General features: G+C 40.7%; 2 protein-coding genes across 3 annotated transcripts in view; both read left to right on the forward strand.

Annotated features, from left to right (window-relative positions):
• Positions 1–2,382: 2,382 nt before the first annotated feature.
• On the forward strand, positions 2,383–18,857 carry cmtm7 (CKLF-like MARVEL transmembrane domain containing 7). The gene is made up of 5 exons (XM_042490125.2): positions 2,383–2,657; positions 5,105–5,281; positions 6,244–6,342; positions 9,167–9,248; positions 10,753–18,857. The coding sequence occupies exons 1-5, from the start codon at positions 2,547–2,549 to the stop codon at positions 10,764–10,766; spliced, it is 483 nt and encodes a 160-aa protein (XP_042346059.1). The 5' UTR covers positions 2,383–2,546; the 3' UTR covers positions 10,767–18,857.
• A 3,020-nt stretch (positions 18,858–21,877) lies between these two features.
• The window catches only part of nek11 (NIMA-related kinase 11), a 73,671-nt gene continuing 68,963 nt past the window's right edge, over positions 21,878–26,585 (forward strand). Inside the window, exon 1 of one of the 2 annotated variants that reach the window (XM_088084749.1) lies at positions 21,878–22,060. The gene's annotated coding sequence lies outside the window, so the exon portion shown is untranslated. Of the gene's footprint in view, positions 22,061–23,129; positions 23,319–26,585 lie in introns of those variants that run through there. The other variant, XM_042490678.2, reaches the window with a different exon arrangement.

Here is a 26,585-nt window from a genome sequence, read left to right on the forward strand (position 1 = left end):
GAGTGTGTTTGTCTGCTCGTGTGTGTTTAACCACTTTGTGGCCATAGGATGTGGTTGATGCTGGGAAGCCCCTGTCGATATGTCTCCATGGCGACAAATAAAGCTGCCAAAAAAATCACCTGCGTTGGTAGAAAACAGCCGCTCGTTACATCTCTGCTGCTCCATGACGGTTTGGAACTTTTAAAGAAACAGTGTGTAAGATTTCGGGGGGTAAAATCAAGCTTATAGGAGGTGCACCATGCTCTGATGCAAATTTTACCATAAAAAACACCAATATGGCGATGGCCACAATATCGAACTCGAGGCCTAAAATGTCCACAAACCAATGTCACAATGGCCTCGTCCATTACTTATACAGACTAATAGTGGGAGGCAAATGGAAATTTATGCTAAATATGAGTATTTTTTATTCATTTTTGTCAGAACTGACAAAACAAAAACATGGCTATCATCCAATAACTACATTTCCCATGAGGCCCTGACTGTGTATCAGCCTCTGAATGGACGGGACGAGGTCGTAACAGTTCGGGTATTTATGCTGCAGTTGCTCATTTTGTCCTCTTCCTCCTCTTCTGTTACAGAGGCTGCACCTTAAATTATTCATGACTCTGAGAGCATTTTAGTCAAAAATTCAGCAGCTCTTCAGCCGCTCGGCTCTGTGACTCACTGTGTTTCTGTGTGATCCCAACAGATCAGCGCTCAGATTTAATCACTCCGTTTGAGCGTAAACACAAAATGCATCCTGTCAAAACTCTTTATAATAACCTAACTTTTTACTAATTTCTTTAAAGTTTTTGGCTATTCCTTGTGAAGTTGTTCATTGCCCTCTTCCCATGCTTTCTAAAGAAATCGAGCCAGGTTTCAAAGGGTTAACCTCTTTCAGTCAGTGCACAGTGCTGTCAGATACACGTGCAGCCTCTGTGAGGCTCAACTGAGCTAAATGCTCTATAATTTAATATAACATGTAAGCAGTGAGGAAAGATGTTGGCATTTCACAAATATTTTCATTTCTAAAATAAAATAAAATAAAGAAAGTAATAATAAAATCAAATAAAAAAATAAGGATGTACCCCAACAAAATAATGGTCCACTTAAAATAAAACCAATAATAATAATAATTATAATAATAATAATAATAATAATAATAATAATAACATTTTAACAATCTGAAACTTCTCTAAAAAAAAAAAAAAAACCTCCTAAAAATCTCCATGAGAGCTCCATCCCATAATGAAGCCAACAGGACAAGGCTGAAATGTTCAGTTGAACTTTGCTGGAACAGTCCAGCCTCCGTTTACTGTGCTCAGTGTGTGTGTGTGTGTATAGGTGTGTGTGTTCAGTGTGTTCCCTGTTGTGCTCAGTGTGTGTGTGTGTGTGTGTGTGTGTGTGTGTGCAGAGAAAGGTCCTGAAGGCAGCTCTGTGTTTCAGAACAATCGTGTGTTTGGCTGAAGCTCTGGAAGCTTTCAGACTCAGCACTGCTGCAGTGTTTCCAGACAGAGACCCCACCTCTGCCTCCACCGTCAACACACACACACACACACACACACACACACACACACACACACACACACACACACACTCCCACACTATCACACAGGATGTTCACTTCAAAATAAAGGCACGGAGATGCTGAGAAGAGTTTGTCTCTGTGCAGCTGTGCAGATTAATATTCTATGTTAACAATTTACCTTCAACTCTAACTGATAATAGAGGATATTATGCATTATTTTATTTTATCGTTTATATACACATCAAATACTGTCTTTTAAATGATATTGGTTTTGGGCTTCCACAGACCTACCTCAAAATCTGTTTTAAATATAAGATGCCATAATAAAGTGAATCTATCTATCTGTCTATCTGTCTATCTGTCTATCTGTCTATCTGTCTATCTATCTATCTATCTATCTTCACTTTATTCACTATATTAAATATATAAGATGCAACAATAATGTTAATCTAAATCTATAATAACATTAACTTTATTGTGGCATCTTATAGTCTATATAAAACATATTTTGAGTTAATATTATTCAATATTGGTAGAAAATATTAAGAATAATATTTATGAGTTAATATTATTTAACAATGATAGAAAATAATAATAATAACAACAACAACAATAATAATAATGATAATAATTTCTATCAATATTAAATAATATTACTTAATAATATGTTTCAAATAAGCTATAAGATGCAACAATACAGTTAATCTGAATATATAATAACAACAACAATATTATTACTATTAATATTATTTTATATCAATATTAATAACTTTCTACATATTTTTTAAAATGATACATTTATCTAAATATTTTTGTTGTGAGTCACCTCAGCCGACCCATGTCTTTTATTGTGAAATGTCCGTCCGGAAGTCGTCATGTTTCTCCGGTCTGCTTTGACGGGGTGTATCGTCCCGACAGTCGGTCCGCACCGTTAACGGCTGCAGTCGACGCTGTCTCCCTGCGGCAGTTTAACTTGTGTAAAGATTCACATTTACCGTGTTGTTGTTGTCGTTTACCGGCGCGGTTTACCGTCAACATGTCGCACACCGTCATCACCACGACAACAACGACCAGGACGTCCAGCGACGGCGGACTGAACATGGGCTACACCCGGACCATCCCGGGACTGATGAAGATAGGACAGATCGTAAGAATCCGCGAACCCGGACTTTACCGGGTTATCCCGCACACCTGTGTTAACCACCGTTAGCTGTTAGCTGTTAGCTCGACGGCCAAAATGCAGTTTATATGGAGACATTAGGAAACTACAGTATATACATATATTTGAATATTATATAATACTTCAATTTTTAATTATATTATGTATTGAATATATTGAATTCTGATGGACTCTTTTAGTGAATGCTTGTTAGGATGATAACTATTTTTAAAAAAAAATGTAACCACCTTGTGTTAGTGTTACTCTGAGCACGTGACACTGACATAAATAATGCTGTGCAGTGTTTTAGGAGCATTCAGGGCCAAACTAACAGCTTCAGCTAAACGGACTAATAAGGTCGATTTATATCTTTTTTCGGGCTGTTATTAGTAGTTAATGAGACTGATAACCGATATTTGGAACTGATTAAAAAAATTAAAATCTTGCTGACTTTAATATAACAAACTCCAACACAAACTTTGTTTAAATGCCTTTAGAAAATCAAAAGTGAAAGTCTTTCAACATCATATACAGCACGTTCCCAGCAACTTTTTCATTTTTTTGTAAAGTCAAGTTAAAATTTAAAAAAAAGAATAAATAAAAACAGCTGCCCGAAGTTGTGCAAAGTAGAAGTTCCTCCCATGCTGACACTTTCTTTGCACTTTTCAACTAATTAATTTTATTGGTGATCATTAAAACACTGATACAGATCATTTGCAAAATTCTAAATATTGGTCTATGATAATCGGTAATAATCTGCCGACCCCTAATAAATAATGCTGTGCAGTGTTTGAAAGTACAATCAGAGTCACACCAGGTAATTACTGAATTAAAAGTTTATTGCAAACTGCGACTCAAAAGAAAATATTGTACTTTTTATTGCACTGCATTCATTGATTACTTTAGTCACTTAAAAAATACAGAACATAATTAACAAATAAATTCTGAGAGTTTAATATGAGTATCAGTGTCCTCCCAGCAGCACGTATGTACTTCAGTGGTTCACAGTGTGAAGAATAAGTGAAATGCATCAGAGATTTGCTGAAATGTGCATTAATGTAACATGCTGAGTTAGATCTGGAGACAAAAAGGGGACGTAAAATTCATTCATCCATGTGCAACAAAAGCACAGATACCCATTTATGATACTTCCCTGTGAAATCAACACCAGACTGGGACGGACTGAGCGGTGTGACTCACCTTTGAATTATTTGAATTTGTAAAAACTTGGAACAAAATAGTGCAGAAGTTAAAAATAAAGTAATAAAATGCAATATGTATATATATTACAAATTAACAAAATGACCACATGCTGCTTTAAACAATCACCTCGTTCACTATTTTTTCTGTGTTATTGAGCGCCTCTGCTCGTTCTCACTGAATCTTAACAGGATAATATCATACTTAATAAAAATGTCAAAATTTCTTGGGTCGATTCCTGCCACATCGTGTCGACGGTAAAAACCTGACAAGACAATGCATGATGGTAGTTAGATCATGGTTATTGACCGTCGATGGTTCAGCAGGATTTCCTGCTGCGTTTTGCTTCAGGCGACCCACCGCGGCCTTAAAACTCTGCAGGAAATCCTGCTGTCGATGGTGTGATGGAGCGAAATTATTCAGCCACCCGCTCAGTAAGACGTGAGTGATGTCAGACGCAGCTCTCCTCATCAGTCGGCTGCGCGCTGAACTGTTTCCTGACAGCGAGAACAGTGTGGACCATCAGCAGACTTACAGGCTTCAGAGTACTAAAGCGATGTTTAGCTTTGATGACCAATTTGAATATTAAGCAGCCCTTTAAAACCGGAAACAACATCATTTTTCTTGTGCTGGGTTCAGTTTTAAGTCTTTGAACTCTGAGCAGTGGGTTGGTTTCTTTCGAAAACATCGGAAAAAAGTTGTCAACTAGAAATGAGTAGGTTTGGAATAAAAAAATCTATGCAAAAATGTTCATTCAACTATATTTATAATTATAAGACTTAAATTTGAAATTATGTCACATAGTTTTTCTTAAGCACCTTTTTTCTACTTTCCTTTTTTGGGGGCTATTATTTAGGGGTTTTTTTGCCTTTTTTAAGCTCTTTTTTGCCTTTTTTAGGCTACTGTACATTTTTGACTTTTTTTTAGTCACTTGTTAAATCATTTTTCTTAAGTTGCTCATTGCTTTCTTTCCATGTTTTTGAAAGAAATCAAACCATTTTCCCCAGTTTTCAAAGGTTAATTTCTCACACTCTACCCTAACTTTTATTTTTTGTTTTAAACCTGTCTCAGTATTTTAGCTTGTTTTTTTCTATTCTCCAGCTCTTAAAGTTTTTAATCAGTTAATTTTAATTGATTTTTTTGCACTTTGCATTGTTGTTTATGGCATTTTATGTAAACACTTTAAAATTTCATTGTTGATGAAACGGCTATACGCTGTGATTTGTTTCCTCCAGCTCGCCCTGCTCGTCGCCTTCGTGTGCGTGCGTTGTGTTCGTGGTTGGCCCAACTGGGCGGCCATCCAGTACTTTGAGGTGGTGGCGCTGTGGTTCCTCATCGCCTTCCTCATCTTCTTCCTCATGCACCTGTTCAGGCTGCAGCAGAAGATGCCCTGCATCAACTGGCCGCTGACGGTGAGCAGGAAGAATTTCTCCAGCTGTCTGTGAAATATGAAAACTTTTTCAGGCTGCAGAGGTGAAATCCTCCTTCAGCAGGTTTATCAAACACGTCTATCTGCACGTTAATCTGTTTCACTGTTGCATTTTATTGAGCTTGTGTAACTTATGACCGTCTGATCCCCAGTGTCTCTGACAGGATGTGCTATTATTGAAATAATGCAAAATGCGTCTTTTGGCTTAAAAAAGGAAGGAAGGAAGCTTCTGCAATGACACTGCATGTTTGCTTCGTCTCATTTGTTTATGATAAAGATGCACTTTCTGAATTTTATCAGTTTTTTGTAGCACTGAAAGTTTCCTCTCTGCTCACTGTCCACTCAACTGTACACTGAGCTAAGTTTCACATTTTAGTCAGATTGATACCACGGCTAATCTATGAGAGTTTAAAATCAGATAATGCTAGTTTTCTTTGCACAAAGCAGTAGTATGCTGATAATCCACCGTTAGAAGACAGAATAACCTCAGTGAAAGTCAGCCTCACGCACAGATTAGGTCAGCCAGCAGACAGACGGATAATTAAGAGTTTAGAGGCCTGAAAGAAGAGAACTATTGTGTGGTGGGTAATGAAGCAATGAGGAGCTTCTTAGGACGTTTCCCTCTCAGTGTCCCAGTGTCTCAGTGTCTCAGTGTCCCAGTGTCCCAGTGTCTCAGTGTCCCAGTGTCCCAGTGTCTCAGTGTCCCAGCGTCCCAGCATCTCAGCGTCTCAGCGTCCCAGTGTCCCAGTGTCTCAGTGTCCCAGTGTCCCAGTGTCTCAGTGTCCCAGTGTCCCAGTGTCTCAGTGTCCCAGTGTCTCAGTGTCCCAGTGTCTCAGTGTCCCAGTGTCTCAGTGTCCCAGTGTCCCAGTGTCCCAGTGTCCCAGTGTCTCAGTGTCTGGGATTAAACCCTCTGTCACACACATTATCTCATTTCTGCTGTTTCAGGAGTTCTTTCATTACTCCGTCGGGACCGTCCTAATCTTCATCGCCTCCATCGCTGCTGCTGTGACGAGTGGAGGAGTTTCAGCGCTGGTGGTCGCATCGGTACGTAACCACACAGACCCCGGGATACCTGGGTAAATCTGCAGAGGACATGGTCACACCTTCCACCTCTGAGGCCACGTTTAGATGAGAATGGCCCGACTAAAAACGTAAAGTCTTTCCTTTAAATAAAAAAACAACAACCTGCATTCATACGAGAAAAACGATCCTTGTGTGCACGAATCTGCAAAAACACTGCAAACGCTGCAGTATGCCTGCCAGGCCAGTAACTGGCGGTCTAACTTTGTGATGACACACCACAGAAGAAGAGCAGGGGCCTGAGCAGAAAGGCGTTCTTACTCAGAGCGTTGAGTATAAACAAACGATGGCGAACGTCTTCGCTGATCACAGCGGTGGTCCGTAGAGTCCGCAGCAAAAACACAGCTCAGTAATTCGCCATTTGTTATTGTTGTCCTCCTACTGCGCGTGGCTTTTTGTCTGACGCGTATGCGTGAAGCGCGGCTATGACGTCACCTTTCACACAGGGTCCGCACATCGCCTGCTAACACGGCGACAGAAGGGGTGGTGTTTTCAAAAATAACATGCTGGAACCCCGTTTCAAAAGTTTGTGTTTTCAGGCTCCCAAAATGCCGTTGTCATGTGAACGAAAGGCCAAACCGCAACAAAAGTGAAGCGTTTCATGCAAGAACGGTTATTGCGTAAACAGCCTGAGTCTGATAATAAAGGTAACGTCAAGCAGAGCGCCAGTTCATCAGCGGGGAGCGACACGTGTTTTCATAACAACAGAGGTGTTATGAACTCAAACCACTGAAGTGAATTCAAGGAACAGTAGCCTCCTTAAATAACTACATTTTCAAAAAATAAAATAGATAAAACTGAGGCAATAAAAAGATTTCCAAGCAATAATGATTATTCCTTTACTGTAGGCTGATTAGGAGACGGTGATATCGAGGAGTCGTGTTACAGTTTGATGCAGCGTGTTGTGTTTCATGTTCACAGAGTGAAGGACAGACTCAGTGTCAGCCGGCTGCTCTGATCCTCTCACCTCAGACCACTTCTCAGTCCCTCTGGAGTCTGAGCCGGGGTCTGTGAGCACGAGCGCCAAGGCATGTTTGAAAATACTGCACCAGTGGAAAAGATAAAACTGAAGCCAGGGATTATTTTTCTTAAAAGTGCAAATTTGACGCCTTTTATGTGGATATCCAACCAGTGGTGACGGCAAATATAGTCATTTGAAGCAGTTACTTCCTTATTGCAGTATTCATTTATTTGTTGCTGCCCTCTACAATAAAAACATCTGCCACCTATTGATTTTATATTTTTGGACCAGGACTGTTCAGTAGGAGCACTGTTGGAATAATTATAAAGTTTGTTTATACATTGTCTACAGTCTCGGATCGCAGTGTGTACTCTGGGCACAAATGGAGCAGCAGAACGTCATTATTTAGGCCGCGTTTAGACGAGAACGGCCCTACTGAAAATGAAAAAATCGTTCCTTTGCATTTGACAAAAAAAATCCACGTTTACATGACAACATTATGAGTCGATCCTCATGTACAAGGATCAGCATAAACAACCTAAAGTGCTGTAGTGTGCATGCCAGGCCAGTAGTTGGGGATGTATCTTTGTAATGACACACCGTAGGAGAACAGGACGGGCGTGCATGAAGCGGTGCTGCGACGTCACCGTGCACAGAGGTTGTCATATGATTCCGTGTGAACGTGCACTCAGTATGGGCTGAGTTGGTAAAGGTGCTCTCTGAAGCATGCCCTGCCGCGTCCTGCTAAACCATGTCCATCTGGGTAAAATGCTGTGCTTTTAGGGAGTCCCATCAATCCAGAGGCAGCCTTTGGTTCTTCCTGCCTCTAACTGCGGCACCAGCACCTCCAGTGAGAGCAATGCATGCAGAAACTTATTTCGCACCTGCAAACTCTCGTTTTTGGTCAAAAATGAGGAGTTAAGAATTTCCTGCTTCAGTGGACTACATTTACTACTAACTCTGACTGGACTGAATTTCCCCTTTAAGTGGATGGAGTTTGCTCATGATGATGCAGTTGTAAGCATTTGAAATCTTTTAGAAGAGGATCCATGTATGTAGAGTATAAAAGTATGTAGAGTAAATAAAATGTTAAAGGAAAGCAGCTGCACGTAAAGAACGTTTTTTAGGTGTAATTTCCATCCGGAAACTTTGTGCTCTGCACAAAGGATTGTTTTCATTCCTTTATCGAATTATCTGGTTTATGGTTGGTAGAGCAGAGTCAGAGTGAGAGCTCTGTGTGACCGCCCTCCACGCTGAGGCAAAAATATTAAAATTCCTCCGGGACTTCCTCTGTCCTTCCTGCTTCTGTCCGTCTGTCCCCCCTCTCATTTCACAGGAAGTCACATTGACTTCTGCGCTGATAACATCGTTTGTCTGACTAATCACTTTCTTCAAAACCTCATATCGCCCTGAAAAATGTGTTTTATATTTTGTTTTTCGTTATGCCTTTGCGCTGGTGAACATAATATCTCAGGAACTCCTTGAAGGAATTTCCTCAAATTTTGGACTCATGATGGAATTGATTAGATTTTTGTGGTCATAGGTCAAAGGTTAAAGTCAAAGTAACCTCTTCTGTCTCATTCTTGTGAGTGCAATATTTCAAGAACACCTTGGGGGAATTACGTCAAATTTGGCATGAATGTTCAAGTTGACTTAAGGATGAACTGATTAGATTTTGGTGATCAAAGGTCAAGGCCAGAATGACCTTGCATTTGTCTTATTCGTTGCAAATGCAATACCCCAAGAACACCTTGACTGAATTAATTTAAATTTGACACAAATGTTCACTCGGATTCATCGATGAGCTGATTGTGTGTGTGTTTGCAGGTGTTTGGGTTCATAGCGACGTTCCTGATGGCCGTTAGTTTGTGGACGTCTTACAGTGTGACCTGCGGCTCTCATCAGACCGGTAAGTCCGATCTTGCACCAGTTTTTTATTATGTAATATGTTTATATTAACTGTATTTTTATCATTTACAAAGGCAGTATGTTGTTTTCTGTCTGTTTGTCCATCCATCTGTCCCATTATTGTGAACGTGATATCTCAAGAATGTCATGAGGGAATTTCCTAAAATTTGGCACAAACATCCACTTGAACTTAACATTGAACTGATAAGATTTTGATGGCCAAAGGTCAGAGGTCAAGGTCAATGTGACATTGCATCCGTCTCATTCTTGTTCATGTGTTATTTAAAGAAAATGTTGACAGAATTTCTTCATATTTGGCACAAACGTTCACTTGGTGAAATCCCAGTTAAAATTGTCAGGAAAAGAGCTTAGCTAAATAAACGAGGCTGCAAAAGGTTTCATTGTGACGTGTTTAAGGTCGGCTCAGTAAAATGACTATTAGGCAAAGCTAAGTAAACCTTCATTGTGATGTGTTCAAATGTAACATTAAGAAAAAGAAAATTGTTTTCTCAGCTAAATTAAATGGATAGTAAGAGATGGAATTACAACCTTTTTACATCCTATCATGAGCAACAATCATTTGTTTTGTAATCACTAAAAACATGACTGAAAGTGACAATTAAACCACTTCTGTGAAAAATGTATTGTCGCCCAGTCTTTTCACCAAATTAAGAAAAGTATTGATAACGCCTTTGATCGTTAAGGGGTCTCGATGATGGTATCGGTATCATTAAAAATGAAGGATCCTCATAGTTACATGTGTAAATAAACAGGAGACCGTGTGACACTGACTCACTGTGTCTGCTGGTTTTGGTGAGGAATGCCGTCGATGCTAATGGTGCTAATGAGCCGTTGAAGGGGAACTGAAAGGCAGAATATCAGATTTCTAACAACACTGAACCAACTGTGTGTTTCATGAGAGAAACTTCTGCTGATAATCGGACATGTGAGAGCGATTCACATGATGAGATTATTTTTACTGCAGTCACAGCCTCATCTTTCTGTCTCCTTTCAATCGTTTCATGTCACTTTTATTTGTTAATTGTGGGGATTCCCATTAGTCTTAAAACATAACATCACATTATAACACAGGAAACAGTAGTAAAAATGATTATTATTAATAATAATAATGAATCAAATCAAACAACCAATTCAAATGAAATAAAAAATCCCTTTTTTCCACCTTCTGTCCCTCCTTCCTCCCTTCCATCCGTCCTCCTTGCCATCCTTCCCTCCTTCTCTTCTTCTTTCCTCCTATCCTTCCATCCACCCTTCATTCCTTTTGTCCTTACTTCATTCTGCTTTCCTTCCTTGCATCCATCTTTCCATCATGCTCCCTTCGTTTCCTCCATCCATCCTTTTCTCCTTCTTTCCTTCTGTCCTGTCTTTCATTCTTCCTCCTGTCTTTTCTTCCATCTCTCCATCTTTCTGTTCGTCCTTGCTTCTTGTCTTCCTTCATGGTCCCTTCCTTTCCTCCCTCCTTTCATCCTTCCTCGCTCCCTCAGGTGCAGCGGTGTAAGGAGCGCTCCGTCATGAGTTACCCAGACGGCTGTGACGGCAGTTTGCTGTGTCCTGGTCATTTTTCTGCCTAGCAACCGCCTGGATAATGAACCTGACTGGATTATAATTCACACTGCGGAGGTAACGGAGCAGCTGTTCCAGGACCAGCCGTCGTTTTGAAACGTAAATATCCCCGACCGTCGACTCTGATGGGACCGTAGATACAGTATTACTCAGATATACAGAATACATTTACTTAAGGACACATTTTCATGTTAAAGGTGCTCAGTCACATTTTAACCATCAGTGTATTAGTAAAATCAACGAATGACACTGCAGTGCGAACACTCCCTCAACTACATTTCCCATCATCCCCTGCTGTTTCCCGCCCCGACTTTCCCTCCTGGAAATGGTAGACATGTTTGTTTTTTAGTTTTCCCTCCTTCCACCGTCTGCTACTGAAGATTTAGAGAAGCTTTTTAGAAAAGTTGAAGCTGCTTCAGCTCTTGAAGAACAGCGCCCTCTGCCTGTTGTGCCATAAAACAATCCAGACATTTTCCCGCCAAAATCTCACACGTGTCAGAGTGCAGCCGCAGTCACAAGTCGCCTCTTTGATTCACTTCCTCGGTGGTTTACAGCTTGATTTGCTCGATTCGTCATCAGATATCTCATCCATTCCAGCTTTTTACATTCTTTCCTCTAGCTCAGAAAAAAACACACTGGACCACGGATGTATTGCGCTCTTTTTTAAAAATCACCTGTCTTAAATGCCCAGCACTGACAATGCACAGTATAGCCCTGTTAGCCAGCGAAGCTAATTTTTGTTAGCACACTTCTATCATGCTACAGTGTGCTAACAAACATTAACACGCTGACATTTTACAGAAAACAACATGCATGCTAATGACTTTGTTAGCATGCTAAAACATAACTCAGGGGCTAATGTGTGCTAAAAAAAACAATGGCATGCTCGAATTTATGTGAATTGAAACAAAAGGAAACATTAGCATGCTAACAATGCAAAAACAAACACAAAACTAGGAAAAAGTGCTGCTTTTCTCTGTTATTAAAGATAAATCTGGTGGTAATCAATATTTTTGTTATTGTCAACAAACCAAATCAAAACTGATCTACGAAGAGGTCTGTCAGAAACACTCACTCAGCACCAAAATGTGCATTAATCCGCTGCTGAAAATAGTCCCCACACTGTGAAATCTGACATTTTGATCTTCCCTAAAATAATCTTGGAAACCGATTAAAAAGGAAAGTGAACATGAATATAAACATTAATTTGAAGTTTTTTGTAAGTGTTAGCAGCTTCAGTAAACCAAGTTAGTCTGACTTAACTTTATCATGACAAAGAGGATTTCGGCAATTATGACCTTAAAAGATGTGCAAGTTCGATTTTATTTACATGTTAAAGAAAATACAAATATGACTGACTAGTTTGCAACCAGCGGAATACAAATATATGTCGCACGGTAAACTTGGTTTACTGAAACTGCTAAAACCTTAGAAAGATTGATTTAATTAAAGTTTTCAAGCTATTTTTTAATTTCATTATTTATTTTGTAGGCTTGTGTGGCCTTTATTTTATAGAACAGCAAGAAAAATGACAGGAAAGAAAAATTAAAATTACAATTTGTCCTTGATCCTGCGAGATGAGTTGATTAAAAACAACACATAGCCTCTGCATATTAGGCGTGCACTCTACAAGTAAATATAACAACATTTTAAGTAAACTTAACAATTAGATATAAAGTAAACATAAATTAACTGTTATATTTACTTACATTTTTGTTGTTTCCTTGATTTTTTTAAAGTAAAATCAACATGTGAGACTTTATAGTGCGAAGAAAAGCAGGATTTTTGTCATTTGTTGACAAGAACAAAAATATGAAATGACACCAGCTGAATCCTTCAAACAGTAATTTCACTACTGTGCTGAAAAAAGTGTGCCGTTGATTTGAGATATTAATGGTACCATCACTATCATCTAAATCTCCTTTATGTGGGTGCGGCAGTAACTCCCATGAAGCATCACATTAACATCCCACAGTCAGACTCGCAGTCTGCGGTGGAAATCAATTTGCTGTCAGAAGCCATGAGTTCAGTATCAAAGGACAGCGGTTATTACAGTCCCACCGTGCTGTCCAGTTTTTTCCTCACAGACGGGACCTATACGACTGTCCTCGGTGCTTTTTAAGAAAACAAACTGTTAATCATTGCAATTTAAATCCAATCAGAGTTATCAGAAAGCACATCAGTAACAGTTTAAAATGATGCCAGAAAAAGAGAGAAACATTCACATTAAATGAAAAAGTGATTATGATTTGTATGGAGCCTGTCACGGGGTCATATGGTAGAAAAAATTACTGGAAATCTGCCGCACAGATTAGTAAAGGTTACGCACATATTTTTAAAACACGATCTGCTTTTTAATAAAGCGCTAAAAAAACATAATAAAGAAAATGTACAGATGAATTTGTACACATTAATTTAAAAATGTAACATCAGATTAGAGACATTATGCATGCATTAGAAAATGTGCAGATTAATCAAACATAGACATGGATTCAAATAAATTAATACGCAAAGACATTGATAGAAATCACACGGATTAATCAAAGGTACATACAGCTTAATGAAAATATGCACGGATTAAAAAATATTAGAATAGAATTTATGTATTAATGAATGTAACGTTTACACAGATTAATACACATAGGAATTTATTAAAATCACACAGATTAATAAAATTTAAGTGTGCATTAAAAATTGTTCACGCAGATAAAAAAAAGTGCGTATAGATTCATAAAAAGTTGCCACAGATTAATAGTTCGTAAATGCAATAAAAAAACTAATGCATATTAATAAAACATGGATTGACAGAATGTATGCACGAGCAAAAGCATTAACAATTATACAAACTGACTGATACATCAAAAGTGTGGATAAAGATAAAAAAATGCATGGGTCAATACATTTCTGCACATCATAAAACTGACTTGTAGAATTCAGTAGGCATTCAGATTAAAAAGAGGCAAACACAATTGTTTTAAAAAGGCTTTAAAGTGATGCAGCATTTAATTGTCACTGCAGCTGAATTAAAGCACAACACCTGGTGTCAGAAAAATAGTGGAAAAACTACAAATGTGCGGCATGATGCACTCAATAGAAAACAATCAGAGGTCAAAATGCATTTGTACGATTCTCCTTGACTGTTGAAGCACAAAATATCTCAAAATACCTCTCCTGGGCTGAACTTTTTCATGCATGTTGTAGTATTTTTACTATTCAGCTGATTATTAATATGTGCTTTAATTTAGTGATTGTAAACACTTTATTAGTCTTTGCACGCAGATTTCCATGTCATGTGGCCCCCAGCTCCGTAGTTTTCTGACCAATCAGAGTTTCTGTGCCATTAAACTGAAGTCCACCTAATAGTGCACTAATGGCAAACAGTCTGGGATTAAAATTCATTTTGTTTTTTAGTTCTACAAACATTTCTGATGGTATCGTGCACAAACTGGAGAAGGACATCCTAACCATGAAAAGTTACCCTGTTTGGTAGCCTGAGAAAATGGTTAAAAAGTTTAGATACAAGTCTAGATACGACACAAAGCAACACGATCTCATCCCAACTCGTCACATGATAATTAAGTCTTATTGTAGTTATTAACATAGATGCATTGAGAGAACTGGATACAGCGTTGGAGCGGAGCTCAGCTAATTCTGTGAAAGTTGCTCAGTGGTACATGAAGCCAAAAACGCCTCCGATATAAAATAATCCAGATCTTCTGCATTATGGGGCCCATAAACAAGTGCAGAAGAGACTTAAGTTGCTCATGAAGGCTAAATAAGGATATTTTTTCCTTATCAAAGTTTTTGGATTACGATTTTAAATGCCTAAAAAAGACAAGGAAAAAGATACTAAGAAAAAAAGCGTGAGATGTGATAAGAAACACCAAAGATAGAAAACAAAGTACGTAATGGTAAAAATATTCACCAGATTTGTTTCCATGACATTCAAGTCAGAGTCAAGACAGTGAGGTAACTAATGGAAAATTCTGGAAAACTGGAAAGTTTAACTCAACAAATCAAATGATTTCTGAAGCGGCAGCAGTGCTGTTCTTCGAGAAATGTTTGTAGAATTAAAACTCAGTTAAATCAGGTGCTGAAGACAGAGGCTGTGGTCTGTGATTTAGTGGGAAACTTTCCTGCCATTTCTTGTTACAAAACTCTTGATGATGTGAAACTGAACTCCGCTTTCAGTCAGAGACGTCAATCCTCAGATTACTGCCTTACTGTTAATCAGATGCCAAAAATCTTAGTGTGATGCTTCGGATTTTGCACTTGATGTGTCCTTACATTTTTCCTCCGAAGCAGCTCCGAGAACAGAATGAAGGATTTAATCTGATTAAAATCGAATGTTTCACTTTGACTAGAACCATGTGGAAGTTTAGGTTTACTGGACAAATATATAATATAATGGACTTGAATACAGATTACTGTCTTACTTCTGGTGCATCCCTTAAAGCCCCATCACGCTGTGTTACGACAGCGAGCGAGCGGACAGCTTCACCGTAAGTCACACTGTGAGATACATGTGATAAAATGTTGGTTGTAGCAGTTTAGATTGGGCAATGAATGTTAACGCAAACGACAGTTCATACTTAATTCACTGATCAAGAATTGATCAGTTGGTTGTATCAGAGCTGAGAGAAACAGCTGCTAGAAAGGCGAGTGAAAACAAACTTTTCAACACAGTGCAATACACAGTCAGGTTTTGCTTTTCTGCGCCTGGTGTTCTGCTGCTCCGTCTGTCCCAGAGTATGCTCTGCGCTCCGAGAGTGTGATGCAGTGTAACAACCACATAACCAAATGGTGTATATGTATCGCCGATTCTGTTCATAACTTTTATGGACAGAATTTCTAGGCGCAGCCAGGCTGTTGAGGGGGTCCGGTTTGGTGACCTCAGGATTAGGTCTCTGCTCTTTGCAGATGATGTGGTCCTGTGCTTCATCGGGCCGTGACCTTCAGCTCTCACTGGATCAGTTCACAGCCGAGTGTGAAGCGGCTGGAATGAGAATCAGCACCTCCAAATCCGAGACCATGGTTCTCGGCCGGAAAAGGGTGGCGTGCCCCCTCCGGATCGGGGATGAAGTCCTGCCCCAAGTGGAGGAGTTTAAGTACCTCGGGGTCTTGTTCATGAGTGAGGGAAGGATGGAGCGGGAGGTCGACAGGCGGATCGGTGCAGCGTCTGCAGTAATGCGGACTCTGCACCGGTCTGTCTTGGTGAAGAGGGAGCTGAGCCGAAAGGCAAAGCTCTCGATTTACCGGTCGATCTTCGTTCCTACCCTCACCTGTGGTCACGAGCTTTGGGTAGTGACCGAAAGAACAAGATCGTGGGTACAAGCGGCCGAAATGAGTTTCCTCCGTAGGGCGGCTGGGCTCTCCCTTAGAGATAGGGTGAGAAGCTCGGTCATCCAGGAGGAGCTCGGAGTAGAGCCGCTGCTCCTCCGCATTGAGAAGAGCCAGATGAGGTGGCTCGGGCATCTAATTAGGATGCCTCCAGGACGCCCCGGGGAAGACCCAGGACACGCTGGAGAGACTATGTCTCACAGCTGGCCTGGGAACGCCTCGGGGTCCCCCGGGAAGAGCTGGACGAAGTGGCCGGGGAGAGGGAAGTCTGGGTTTCCCTGCTTAGGCTGCTGCCCCCGCGACCCGACCCCGGATAAACGGAAGAAAATGGATGGATGGATGGATGGTGTATATGTATATATATATTCCAATAATGCTCTTAATCAATGGTCCAGCTCCAAAAATATAAAACCAAAATTTGGCAACGGATGTTGTTGTCGTGGTGGGCCACCACAAATAAATCAGGTTATTTCTGGACCTCTTGGTCATATCTTCAGTCCTAAACTTCTTAACCAGCGGCTTAAGTTGATAGATGTGTCTCACAGCGTTGATCTACAACCAACATTTTGGATCAATAGCCAAAAAGATTGACCACGTCTCTCTCAGCTGAGTCACACAGCGTGTCGGGGTCTTTCCACTGTAGCTCCCTGTTATAGTCACAACTACTCAAAAGCTTTTTTCTACAAACTTAAACATTGCTGCATTTCACTTTCAGATATTGTTTTTGACTTTCTGTGAAGGTCCAAGATGTTCACATATGCTGTGTATTTGCTGCTTCATCGTACTGTATTTTCTTTTTGGTCTGGTTTTTTTGACATATGAAAGCTTTATTTCATTATAGATGCACTGATAAAACTTCTTAAAATGCTGATACCAATTTAAGCTGACCATAATTAAATGATCAAATCTGATGTAAATGTACATCAGAACCTGAAGCATTTGATTAATTTCACTGTACAAAAATAATTGCGATTTTGCGTGCTTTTGATTTGTTTCAAGATTTTTCTATTTCTATTGTTGAACTTTTGATATACCAAGTTTTTCCATCAGTATCTGCCCAGTATCCAGTTTTGGTATCAATTCGGATATTTTTTATTGGTGCATCCTTTATTTTTTGACCCTAACGCGGGTTTTATATTGCTGCCTGGACGTTTTGTGTGGAACCAGAATGAATCTGTCCGTCAAACATTTCAACTCTTTTGATGATGCAAACTTTAAGATGTAACTGTTAACATCTTGTCAAGATTTGAAAAACTGGAGATTCTTAAAACACAAACTTTCACACGAGATTCATTCTGGCCCCAGGCTGGACAGAACCAGACTGTTTACATTATTTATTTTGGCACGTATGTATTTTCTGATGCTTAATGATGCTATCTATTCTCACTGATGCAAAGTGACCTGATGTTGGGCTGAACGTCCACTGGGTGACACCGAAGGTTGGTGAATGATCTGTAGTTTGGTGGCTCATAAGCGCTGATCCAGGACCATAATAAGAAATGTTATGATCCTGGATGGACATTTCATGGCAATCTGCTTAGAGACTTTCAAATGGGTCTAAAGTAACAAAAAAAGGGTGAATTACCCTGATAGAGAAAGGTCTCTGTCATTAAAGTTAGTGAAAACCTTATGAAATTGAAGATGGGGTGGGCTTTCTTCCTTAATTTGTGTATAATAGTTATTTTGAAGGGACCTTTTTTGTTTAAGGTAACTTGACGTTTTTTTTGACCTTGGTATCAGCAGTTGTAAAAAAAAAAAAAAAAAATCAAATCTCAAGTTAAATATTTGTTGTTTTGGACCTTTTGATTACATTGAATGGTCTTGTGGTGTTGTTATGGTGTTTGGAGGCGTACAATCAAGAGGCATAAATCCAGTCTTGGCACTTTTGGCACTCTTGAATTTCTTGTCCATTATATCATATGGTAGGTGGTATGGAGCAAATAAAGATTGATTTTATTAAAATCAATTATAATAATCAGTTAAATCAGTCTTTTCTATTGGACACATTTATATTGATTGTATTGACTTAAATGGAAGGGACCTTTCTTGGTCAGAGTGAGTTTTTGTTAGTTTACACTCAGATAGGCCTCATTTTTATCACTAACAGTTCAGAAGATTGTGTAACACCAGGTGTGTAGGCGATGGTGCAGAGAATCGCCAATAACGTGGTGATTTTCAGTATTGTTCCTGTGAGGAATTTTGTGATGGATATGTAAGTGATTCATGAGTTGTCAGTTCTCGGTTCTGGATCAGCACCACCAGCTTATGAGCTAAAACATTAAAAAAACACCATTGTGGTCGTTAAAACGAACAGACCCCAGTGGACTCAGACGCCCTGATAGTTCAGATTGTCTAGGTTTTTCTCCAAAGTGCCTTAATGTTCTGTTGTTGTTGAGATCGATCCATTAACCTGCTATTTGCAAGCTAATGGGCCGCCTTGGTTTCAATGAGGAAAAAAATAATGAAGATAATGGAACCACATTTAAAAAGGATAGGTCTGTGCTGGTGGGGTGGAGAAATGACGTGATTTAATTATGTTTTAGAAGAAAAGATGTCCACAGTATTATAAGTCACATCACAAAGAGCTCACATGACTTGTGTTGTTTTTCTACATTTTTTAAAAGTGTGTTTAAACTACAAGTTGTGATTTGTTGCATGTTGTAAATTAAAGGCTCATTGCACCGTTTTTGTCTCACGGTAGTTTTAAGTTTGTTAAAATTCCAACCACTGCCAACTCAGATTTAAAAAGCACACCTAATCAGGTTAAAATTGAACTAAAATAGATCCAGAGAAGAACTTTGATCAAATAAATTCATTATTTTTTTAATTTAAATTTTTACAATGACAAATAACCAGATGCAATGTTATGTATAATCCTAATGTGTGTTATATAATGTGTAATGATTAAATAAGCCACCCTAATTTGGTTACTGTGGTTTGGCCTTTTGCCGTAGCTTCACTGCAGATGACATAAAAAAAACCTGGGTCGAACAGTTTTTCTATTTTCAGCCCTTAAAATCGATTCAGTGCCTACTAAATGTAGTGCATCTAAATGCCAAAGACACATTTTGAACTCACAAACAAATCTTAATCATCAGCATAGAGTAAAAATTTTAAAATTTGTATAACTTACATATTAGAAAGAGCAGAGGTCCTAAGATTGATCCCTGTGGAATGCCATGTGACCGCTCCTGGATCTGATCAGGTAACATTTCTATCTTCACATTAAATAAGAGGTCTTAAAAAAGGAATAAGGAATTTAATTTTATTTTAGAGAGAAGAAAAGGCTTAAAGCTCCACGTTTTTTTGTTTGAAATCCAGTTAAACAATGTCTTAAATGTGTAAAATGTAATGACTGTTGGATTTAATGTGATTGCAGAAAGATGAAAGATTATCACTTTTTACATTTTATTTAAGATCACAACAGAGTTTTTAGTGGTTCATCTTTAACACTTTGAAACCTGGATCGAAATGTATTTTCTTGTGCTGTGTTCAGACACCTTTCACAAGCATGTAAACCTTTGACGCCTGAGCAAATTTATTACTTTGATTTCTTTACAAAACATGGCAAAAAGGCAATCAGCATGAACCATCCCGCAAATGGCAAAAAGTTAGTGGAAAAAAAGGAAAGAGAGAGAATCATTAGAAAAACAAACCAAATCAAATAAGAAGAAAAATATAAAGAAAATTTGTAATATTTTTATGTTAATATATTTAAAGTTAGGTTACTTTAGTGTTCCACTTAATGAACTTAAACAGAAGACCTCTGTGTTATTTTCCGTCTCAGTCATGAGAACGAACCTTGCGGCAGCACGTTCAGGCATCCAGCAGCCGATGGAGGCATGTTATAGGCGTGTTATGGAGCCATGATGGAAAGGCGAGCCCCTCATACGTGGCCGCTCCCACGTAGGAGGGATTTCTGGGAGCTCATAGTTCACGATAACGGCTCTTGTAGCTGCTGCTGCATCATGAGGGAGCCAGTTCATAGGTCATAGTTCGTAACATCATGTGACCAAGAAAAGCTTCTTTGAATCGCCTAAAATATCACCTCATGCGAGTGTAAAAACTTTTATACGATAATTTTTTTAATTGCCCTGTGTTTTTGGACTAAAACGGTTTGAAAAAACACTTTAAACTCTGTTTGTTGTTATCACAGATGTCTTATAGACTGACTGATAACGTAGAAGTATTAAATTAATCAAGTATTAAATGATCATAATAGCAGGTGAGGCTAAAAAGAAAAAAAGTCCAGCGCTGAGGCTCTACACTCTGAACACAGTGGCTCTACACACTGCAGAGAGAAAACGTGTGTTTGTTTGGCTTAGGGAGTGGAGGGCATGATGGGAGGTATGAGTCACGGCTGCCTCGCGTCCCCCTGGAGGCCGCTGCATTTCCTGGATGCAGCAGCTGCTGCTGATGGATGGCTGCAGCACGGTTTATTATAATGTTGATACGATGTGAATGTGCAGGAGGGAACTCAGCGTGTTCACAGATACAAGACCTTGTGACTAAATAAGGTAAAATTTAGTCCTAAAAACAACTCACATGAATTTCAATGACAGCTGATAAGAGTTTATTTTAAAGTCTGTTCATGAAGGATAATTCTGCTTTATTACAGACGCTTCATTGTGTCGAAGCACAGACTCTTTGAGCTGCTGGTGCGAGTGTAGACGCTCAGAATTAAGCAACTTAAATTAAATTAGTATTACTCGAGTCAAATTGTACATCTTCAACCCCTAAGGCCTGCTGTAATATTACCCACACAGGTTTAAAACATTTTAGACATTAATATGATTTTTTTTTTTACTTTCATTAGGTTATTTTTTTCAACAAACATCAATCCTAATCATTAATTTTCAAAATTTTACTTTGTTAAATGCCAGGTATTTATCATGATTTCTCTATGTTTTTAAGTGAAAAAACACAATAAAAGAATTACTGTGAATATACTGCATGCCAGGTAGATTTTTCTCCTTCTTCTTTTGCTGCTGACAGTCTGGGATATGTCAGTGTGTGAGTGTAGCTGCTGACAGTCTGGGATATGTCAGTGTGTGAGTGTAGCTGCTGACAGTCTGGGATATGTCAGTGATCAGCAGCTACATTGACTGTGACAGGTCACCTAGTGGAAATAGCATGTATTTCCTCCATATGCCAAATATGGTCAAAATGACCTCATCAGGTGGAAAATAGTCAAAATGACAAATTCAGAGTCAAAAGCCCAGAATGACACCCAGAAATAATACAAGTCCTGTTTTTCTGCTCTGATGGCTGTGGGATCAAAAATGTCAGTTTGAATGGGTTTCAATGGAGCATTTTTGGACCTGAACAGTCTGAATGTAACTATTTAGTTTCCACAGTGTATTTTAGACTTATTGTAGGAGCTGAGCTGTGTGTGAGTGTGTAAAATGTGCTTTTAAGGGTTTCACTGCTGTTGCTGGTGTTTGGATGTCTGCAGGTTTGCAGGCAGAAGAATCAGAAGAGAGGAAACATCACCGCCTGGTGGAAGAAACCTGAGTGACAACGGCAACAAATGAGACATACATTAAAAACAGAACAATGATAGAAACAAATGCGCCTAAAATAATAACAAAATAAACTATTCAAATATGTAAAAATATGTTAATCTGAAAAAAAAAAAACAGGAAAGTAAATAAAGATGTGATACTCGGTATCCATGGAAACGGGGTCAAACACGGAAGTGGTCCCTGCAGTCTGCTGCAGGTAAACAAACCTCTGATCTCACCTGTTTATTTTACACAAACTGGCTCGTTTAAAACCTCATTATCGCGAGACGACGCGGCGTCTTTCTTCTTTTATTCTTTGTCGCACGCAAACACTTTAATCATTTAAATCAGCGGACACGAGCAGCTGATACATGAGCAGTTAACGGTAAGTTTCCGTGATTTTTTCTCTTCTTTCTGTTTAATGAACGACTGAATTCATTAAAATCATCACTTAGAAAACATAATTGAGCAATATTACAGCTTAGGATCCGGTCACCTCTTCAAAATAAGAGTAATTTTTGCTGAACATGAACATTTTCAAATTAAATCCAGTAGAGTTAACTAGCTATAGAGATGGGATTAACTGTATTAACCCATTTTTATATATGTAATCGCTCATATCTTTGTTTTATCTCATTTGATTATTTTTTATTTGACATGTGGATGCTGTCACTGACTGGTGGAACGTAAATTACTCAGTACTGCATAAAGTCCAACTTTGAGGTATTTTTGAGGACTTTCTTCCCTGCTTTATTTATATGACAGTTGAGAGGTCAAGATTTGATATGATGAAACAAATAATAAGCTCATAAGACTCATGTCCTACATAACTTTACTTTTTTTTTCTTTTCTACACTTAACATTTATTTACAATACCTATATTTACACTGAAAACACATGCAATTACAATACTTTAGTTTTCTCTCCCAAAGGTTTAAAGGTCTAGTGTGTAAGATTTAGATTTTGGGGGATTTAGTGGCCGTGAGTTGCAGATTTGTACTGGGAGCTGAATTATCTGCACAAGTATCCGTAAAAACAGGAATAAAGCAGTTTTACGTTAAAAAAAAAAATCTGTGTTTTTACGACACAGTTTCTAACTACAGTGGCCGATGTGAAAATCTAGAGCCAGTGTTTGGTTTGTCCTTTCTGGGCTTCTGTAGAAACATGATGACCAAACATTGACTTTTGCCCGCCATGTTTATGCATGTATGACGTCAAATCAGCAGCTCCTCTTCTAAAATAAGGTTTTTAATGTTAGTTTTGGTAAAAGTTTGCTTGCTCCAGCTATGAGATGCATTTACTGAAATGTGCAACTGCTAAAAGTAAATGAGAGCGACTAAGAGAAAAAATCTTTTAAACTGTCAACTGTTGACATTGTTTCCATGATTTGTGCCATTTCTGCTGCCCTGAAACGTCACACAAACAGCACAACTCAGCAGCGCAGGCGTCATCGCAATCCCCATTTTCCCACTCGTAACTTTGGAGGCCCGTTCATGTGCTCGTAACTCGTAAATACGATGACTCTGAGGAGCATGTGAAGGCAGCAAGTCAGTGTCATGTGCAAGGACACTTCAACATGAGGAGTCAGGGATCGACCCGCTGACTCTGACCGATGATGACCTGCCTGCAGTGACGTACCGCGGGTAAGCGTGTTACATCACTTCCGGTGTCCTCGTCTGTGCCTCTGGTAGCGTCTCTGAGCTGCTCCTACGAGCGATCCTCAGCTGATCTTCTAACTTGTTCCTGACTGCGGCTGCTTTTATCTGTCTGTGACTGAAAACTCACTCAAGTTTTACTGAATCTCTCACAGCTGTCTCCTCTCAGCGGCTTTTCCTGCGTATTCACAGCCGCTCACTGTTAGCCCGTTAGCTGCGTTAGGCGTTAGCTCTGGTTAGCGAGGGCTCCTCCTGCTCCTCTCCTCCTGCTCCCTCCCTGCTCCTCCTCCCTGCTCCTCTCCTCCCTGCTCCTCTCCTCCCTGCTCCTCTCCCCCTGCTCCTCTCCCTCTGCTCCTCTCCTCCCTGCTCCTCTCCTCCCTGCTCCTCTCCCTCTGCTCCTCTCCCTCTGCTCCTCTCCTCCCTGCTCCTCTCCCTCTGCTCCTCTCCTCCCTGCTCCTCTCCCTCTGCTCCTCTCCTCCCTGCTCCTCTCCTCTCTGCTCCTCTCCTCCCTGCTCCTCTCCTCTCTGCTCCTCTCCCTCTGCTCCTCTCCTCCCTGCTCCTCTCCCTCTGCTCCTCTCCCTCTGCTCCTCCTCCCTGCTCCCTCTCCTCTGCTCCTCCTCCCTGCTCCTCTCCTCCCTGCTCCTCCTCTCCCTCTCTGCTCCTCTCCTCCTCTGCTCCTCTCCCCCTGCTCCTCTCCCTCTGCTCCTCTCCCCCCTGCTCCTCTCCCTCTGCTCCTCTCCCTCTGCTCCTCTCCCTCTGCTCCTCTCCCTCTGCTCCTCTCCCCTCTGCTCCTCTCCTCTCTGCTCCTCTCCTCCCTGCTCCTCTCCTCCCTGCTCCTCTCTCCTCTCTGCTCCTCTCTCCTCCCTGCTCCTCTCCTCCCTGCTCCCTCTCCCTCTGCTCCTCTCCCTCTGCTCCTCTCCTCCCTGCTCCTCCTCCCTGCTCCTCCCTCTGCTCCTCTCCTCCCTGCTCCTCTCACTCTGCTCCTCTCCCTCTGCTCCTCTCCTCTCTGCTCCTCTCCTCCCTGCTCCTCTCCCTCTGCTCCTCTCCCTCTTCTCCTCTCCTCCCTCCTCCTCTCCTCCCTCCTCCTCTCCTCTCTGCCCCTCTCCTCCCTCTTCCTTCCCTCTCTTCTCCTCTCCCTCTCCTCTCCTTCTCCCTGCTCCTCTCCCCCCTCCCTCTCCCCTCCTCTCCTCTCCCTCCTCCTGCTCCTCTCCTCTCTGCTCCTCTCCTCCCTGCTCCTCTCCCTCTGCTCCTCTCCTCCCTGCTCCTCTCCCTCTGCTCCTCTCCCTCTGCTCCTCTCCTCTCTGCTCCTCTCCCTCTGCTCCTCTCCCTCTGCTCCTCTCCTCTCTGCTCCTCTCCTCTCTTTTCCTCTCCTCCCTCTTCCTCTCCTCCTCCCTGCTCCCTCTCCTCCCTCTGCTCCCTCTCCTGCTCCTCTCCCTCTGCTCCTCTCCCCCCTGCTCCTCTCCTCTCTGCTCCTCTCCCTCTGCTCCTCTCCTCCCTGCTCCTCTCCCTCTGCTCCTCTCCTCCCTGCTCCTTTAACATTCACATGGATGTTAATAGTGACCGCCTTAGCTCTGATTTCTCCACACTGTTGGATTCAACAGGCTTCAGTCAGTGTGTACATAAACCCACCGCCACGACCACACCCTCCATCTGGTCCTTGCATACGGCATCGATATTGCAGATTTATTAGTCTTTCCTGAGATTCCTGCTCGGTCAGACCATTATTTAATAACTTTTTTTATCACTCTGCCTAAAAAGTCAATCAGACAATTGCAGCTGATCCAGAACGCTGCTGCTCGAGTCCTGACTAAGACCAAGAGAGCGGACCACGTCCCTCCAGTTCTGAGGTCTCTACACTGGCTCCCTGTCTCTCACAGAATAGACTTTAAAACTCTCTTGCTAGCATATAAAGCACTGAACGGTTTAGGCCCAAAATACATCAAAGACCTTCTAGTCCAGTATGAACCATCAAGACCACTCAGGTCATCTGGTGCAGGTCTGCTCTGTGCTCCAAAAGTCAGAGCTAAACATGGAGAATCAGCTTCAGTTTCTATGCTCCGTATATCTGGAACAAACTACCAGAAAATATCAGGTCTGCTGAGAGTCTGGGTCCTTTTAAGTCAAGGTTAAAGACTCACCTGTTCACTGCTGCCTTTGACTAAAAGGCTTTTTACTTTTTAAATTTTATATTTTACTTCGAAACTCTGCACTGCAACTCTTATTTCAATATATGTGTTTTTATATTTTTGGGTTTTATCTGTTTTCCCACTTGCTGTTTTTTAATCACCTTTTACATGCCTCTTCTATAATGTTTTAAATGTGTTTCCTTTCCCCCTGCTGTTGTATTTGTGTTCTGTGTGAAGCACCTTGAATTGCCTTGTTGCTGAAACGTGCTATACAAATAAACTTGCCTTGCCTTCTCTGCACTGGCTCCCTGTGAAATCCAGGATTGAATTTAAAATCCTCCTCCTGACTTACAAAGCTCTAAATGTTCAGGCTCCGTCCTATCTGTCACAGCTCATAGTTCCTTACCAACCCTCAAGATCACTGCGCTCTGAAAACGCAGGGTTACTTGTGGTTCCCAAAATTTCCAAAAGTAGGTTAGGAACCAGAGCCTTCAGCTACCACGCTCCTCTCCTATGGACCATCTTCCATTTTCGGTCAGGGAGGCAGACACCGTTTCAACTTTTAAGGGTAGACTTAAGACCTTCCTCTTTGATAAAGCTCATAATCAGGGCTGGCTCAGGCTGCCTGGACCAGCCCATAGTTAGGCTGACATAGGTTTAACCTGCCGGGGGACTTCCTCTGATACGCTGAGCTCCTTTCCTTCTCTCAGTGCCGCCATCAGAAATCATGCATGTCTGTTAACTGCATTGCCATGTGCAAGCTTAGCTTAGCTCTGTGATAGCCCTGTGGTACTCTCACTGCCTGGGGCTCTCGATTACAGAGCCTGGGTCTGTTGAACTGCACTACGCTAATCCTGCTGCCTCTCGGGAGCGTTCCTGCTCCCTTGTTTCCTAGTTTCCCTGGATCCTGGCCGTAACCTTGACTGTGCCTAATTGTGGTGATAACTGTGCTGATGCTGTGATCCTGCCTTTGGTTGTGCTCGTGCTGTGGCTGTACTGATACTGTGTCCCTCGCTCGCCCTGATCGTGGTCTGGTTGCGCCGATGCTGTGATCTTGCCTTGCTGTTATCATCTCTCTCAACATCATCATAGAGAGCAATTACTAATTTCACACCTACCATTATTGTAA

The sequence above is a fragment of the Plectropomus leopardus genome, chromosome 11, assembly GCF_026936395.1.
Source record: "Plectropomus leopardus strain MGB_pleo_1.0 chromosome 11, ASM2693639v1, whole genome shotgun sequence".
NCBI classification, from domain to species: Eukaryota; Metazoa; Chordata; class Actinopteri; order Perciformes; family Serranidae; genus Plectropomus; species Plectropomus leopardus.

Bases quoted from the DNA above. Each gene is read 5' to 3' on its own strand.
- cmtm7 (XM_042490125.2), top strand. From the start codon at position 2,547: ATGTCGCACACCGTCATCACCACGACAACAACGACCAGGACGTCCAGC. The intron at 2,658-5,104 runs GTAAGAATCCGC...TGTTTCCTCCAG, and splicing joins TGATGAAGATAGGACAGATC to CTCGCCCTGCTCGTCGCCTT. The intron at 5,282-6,243 runs GTGAGCAGGAAG...CTGCTGTTTCAG, and splicing joins GCATCAACTGGCCGCTGACG to GAGTTCTTTCATTACTCCGT.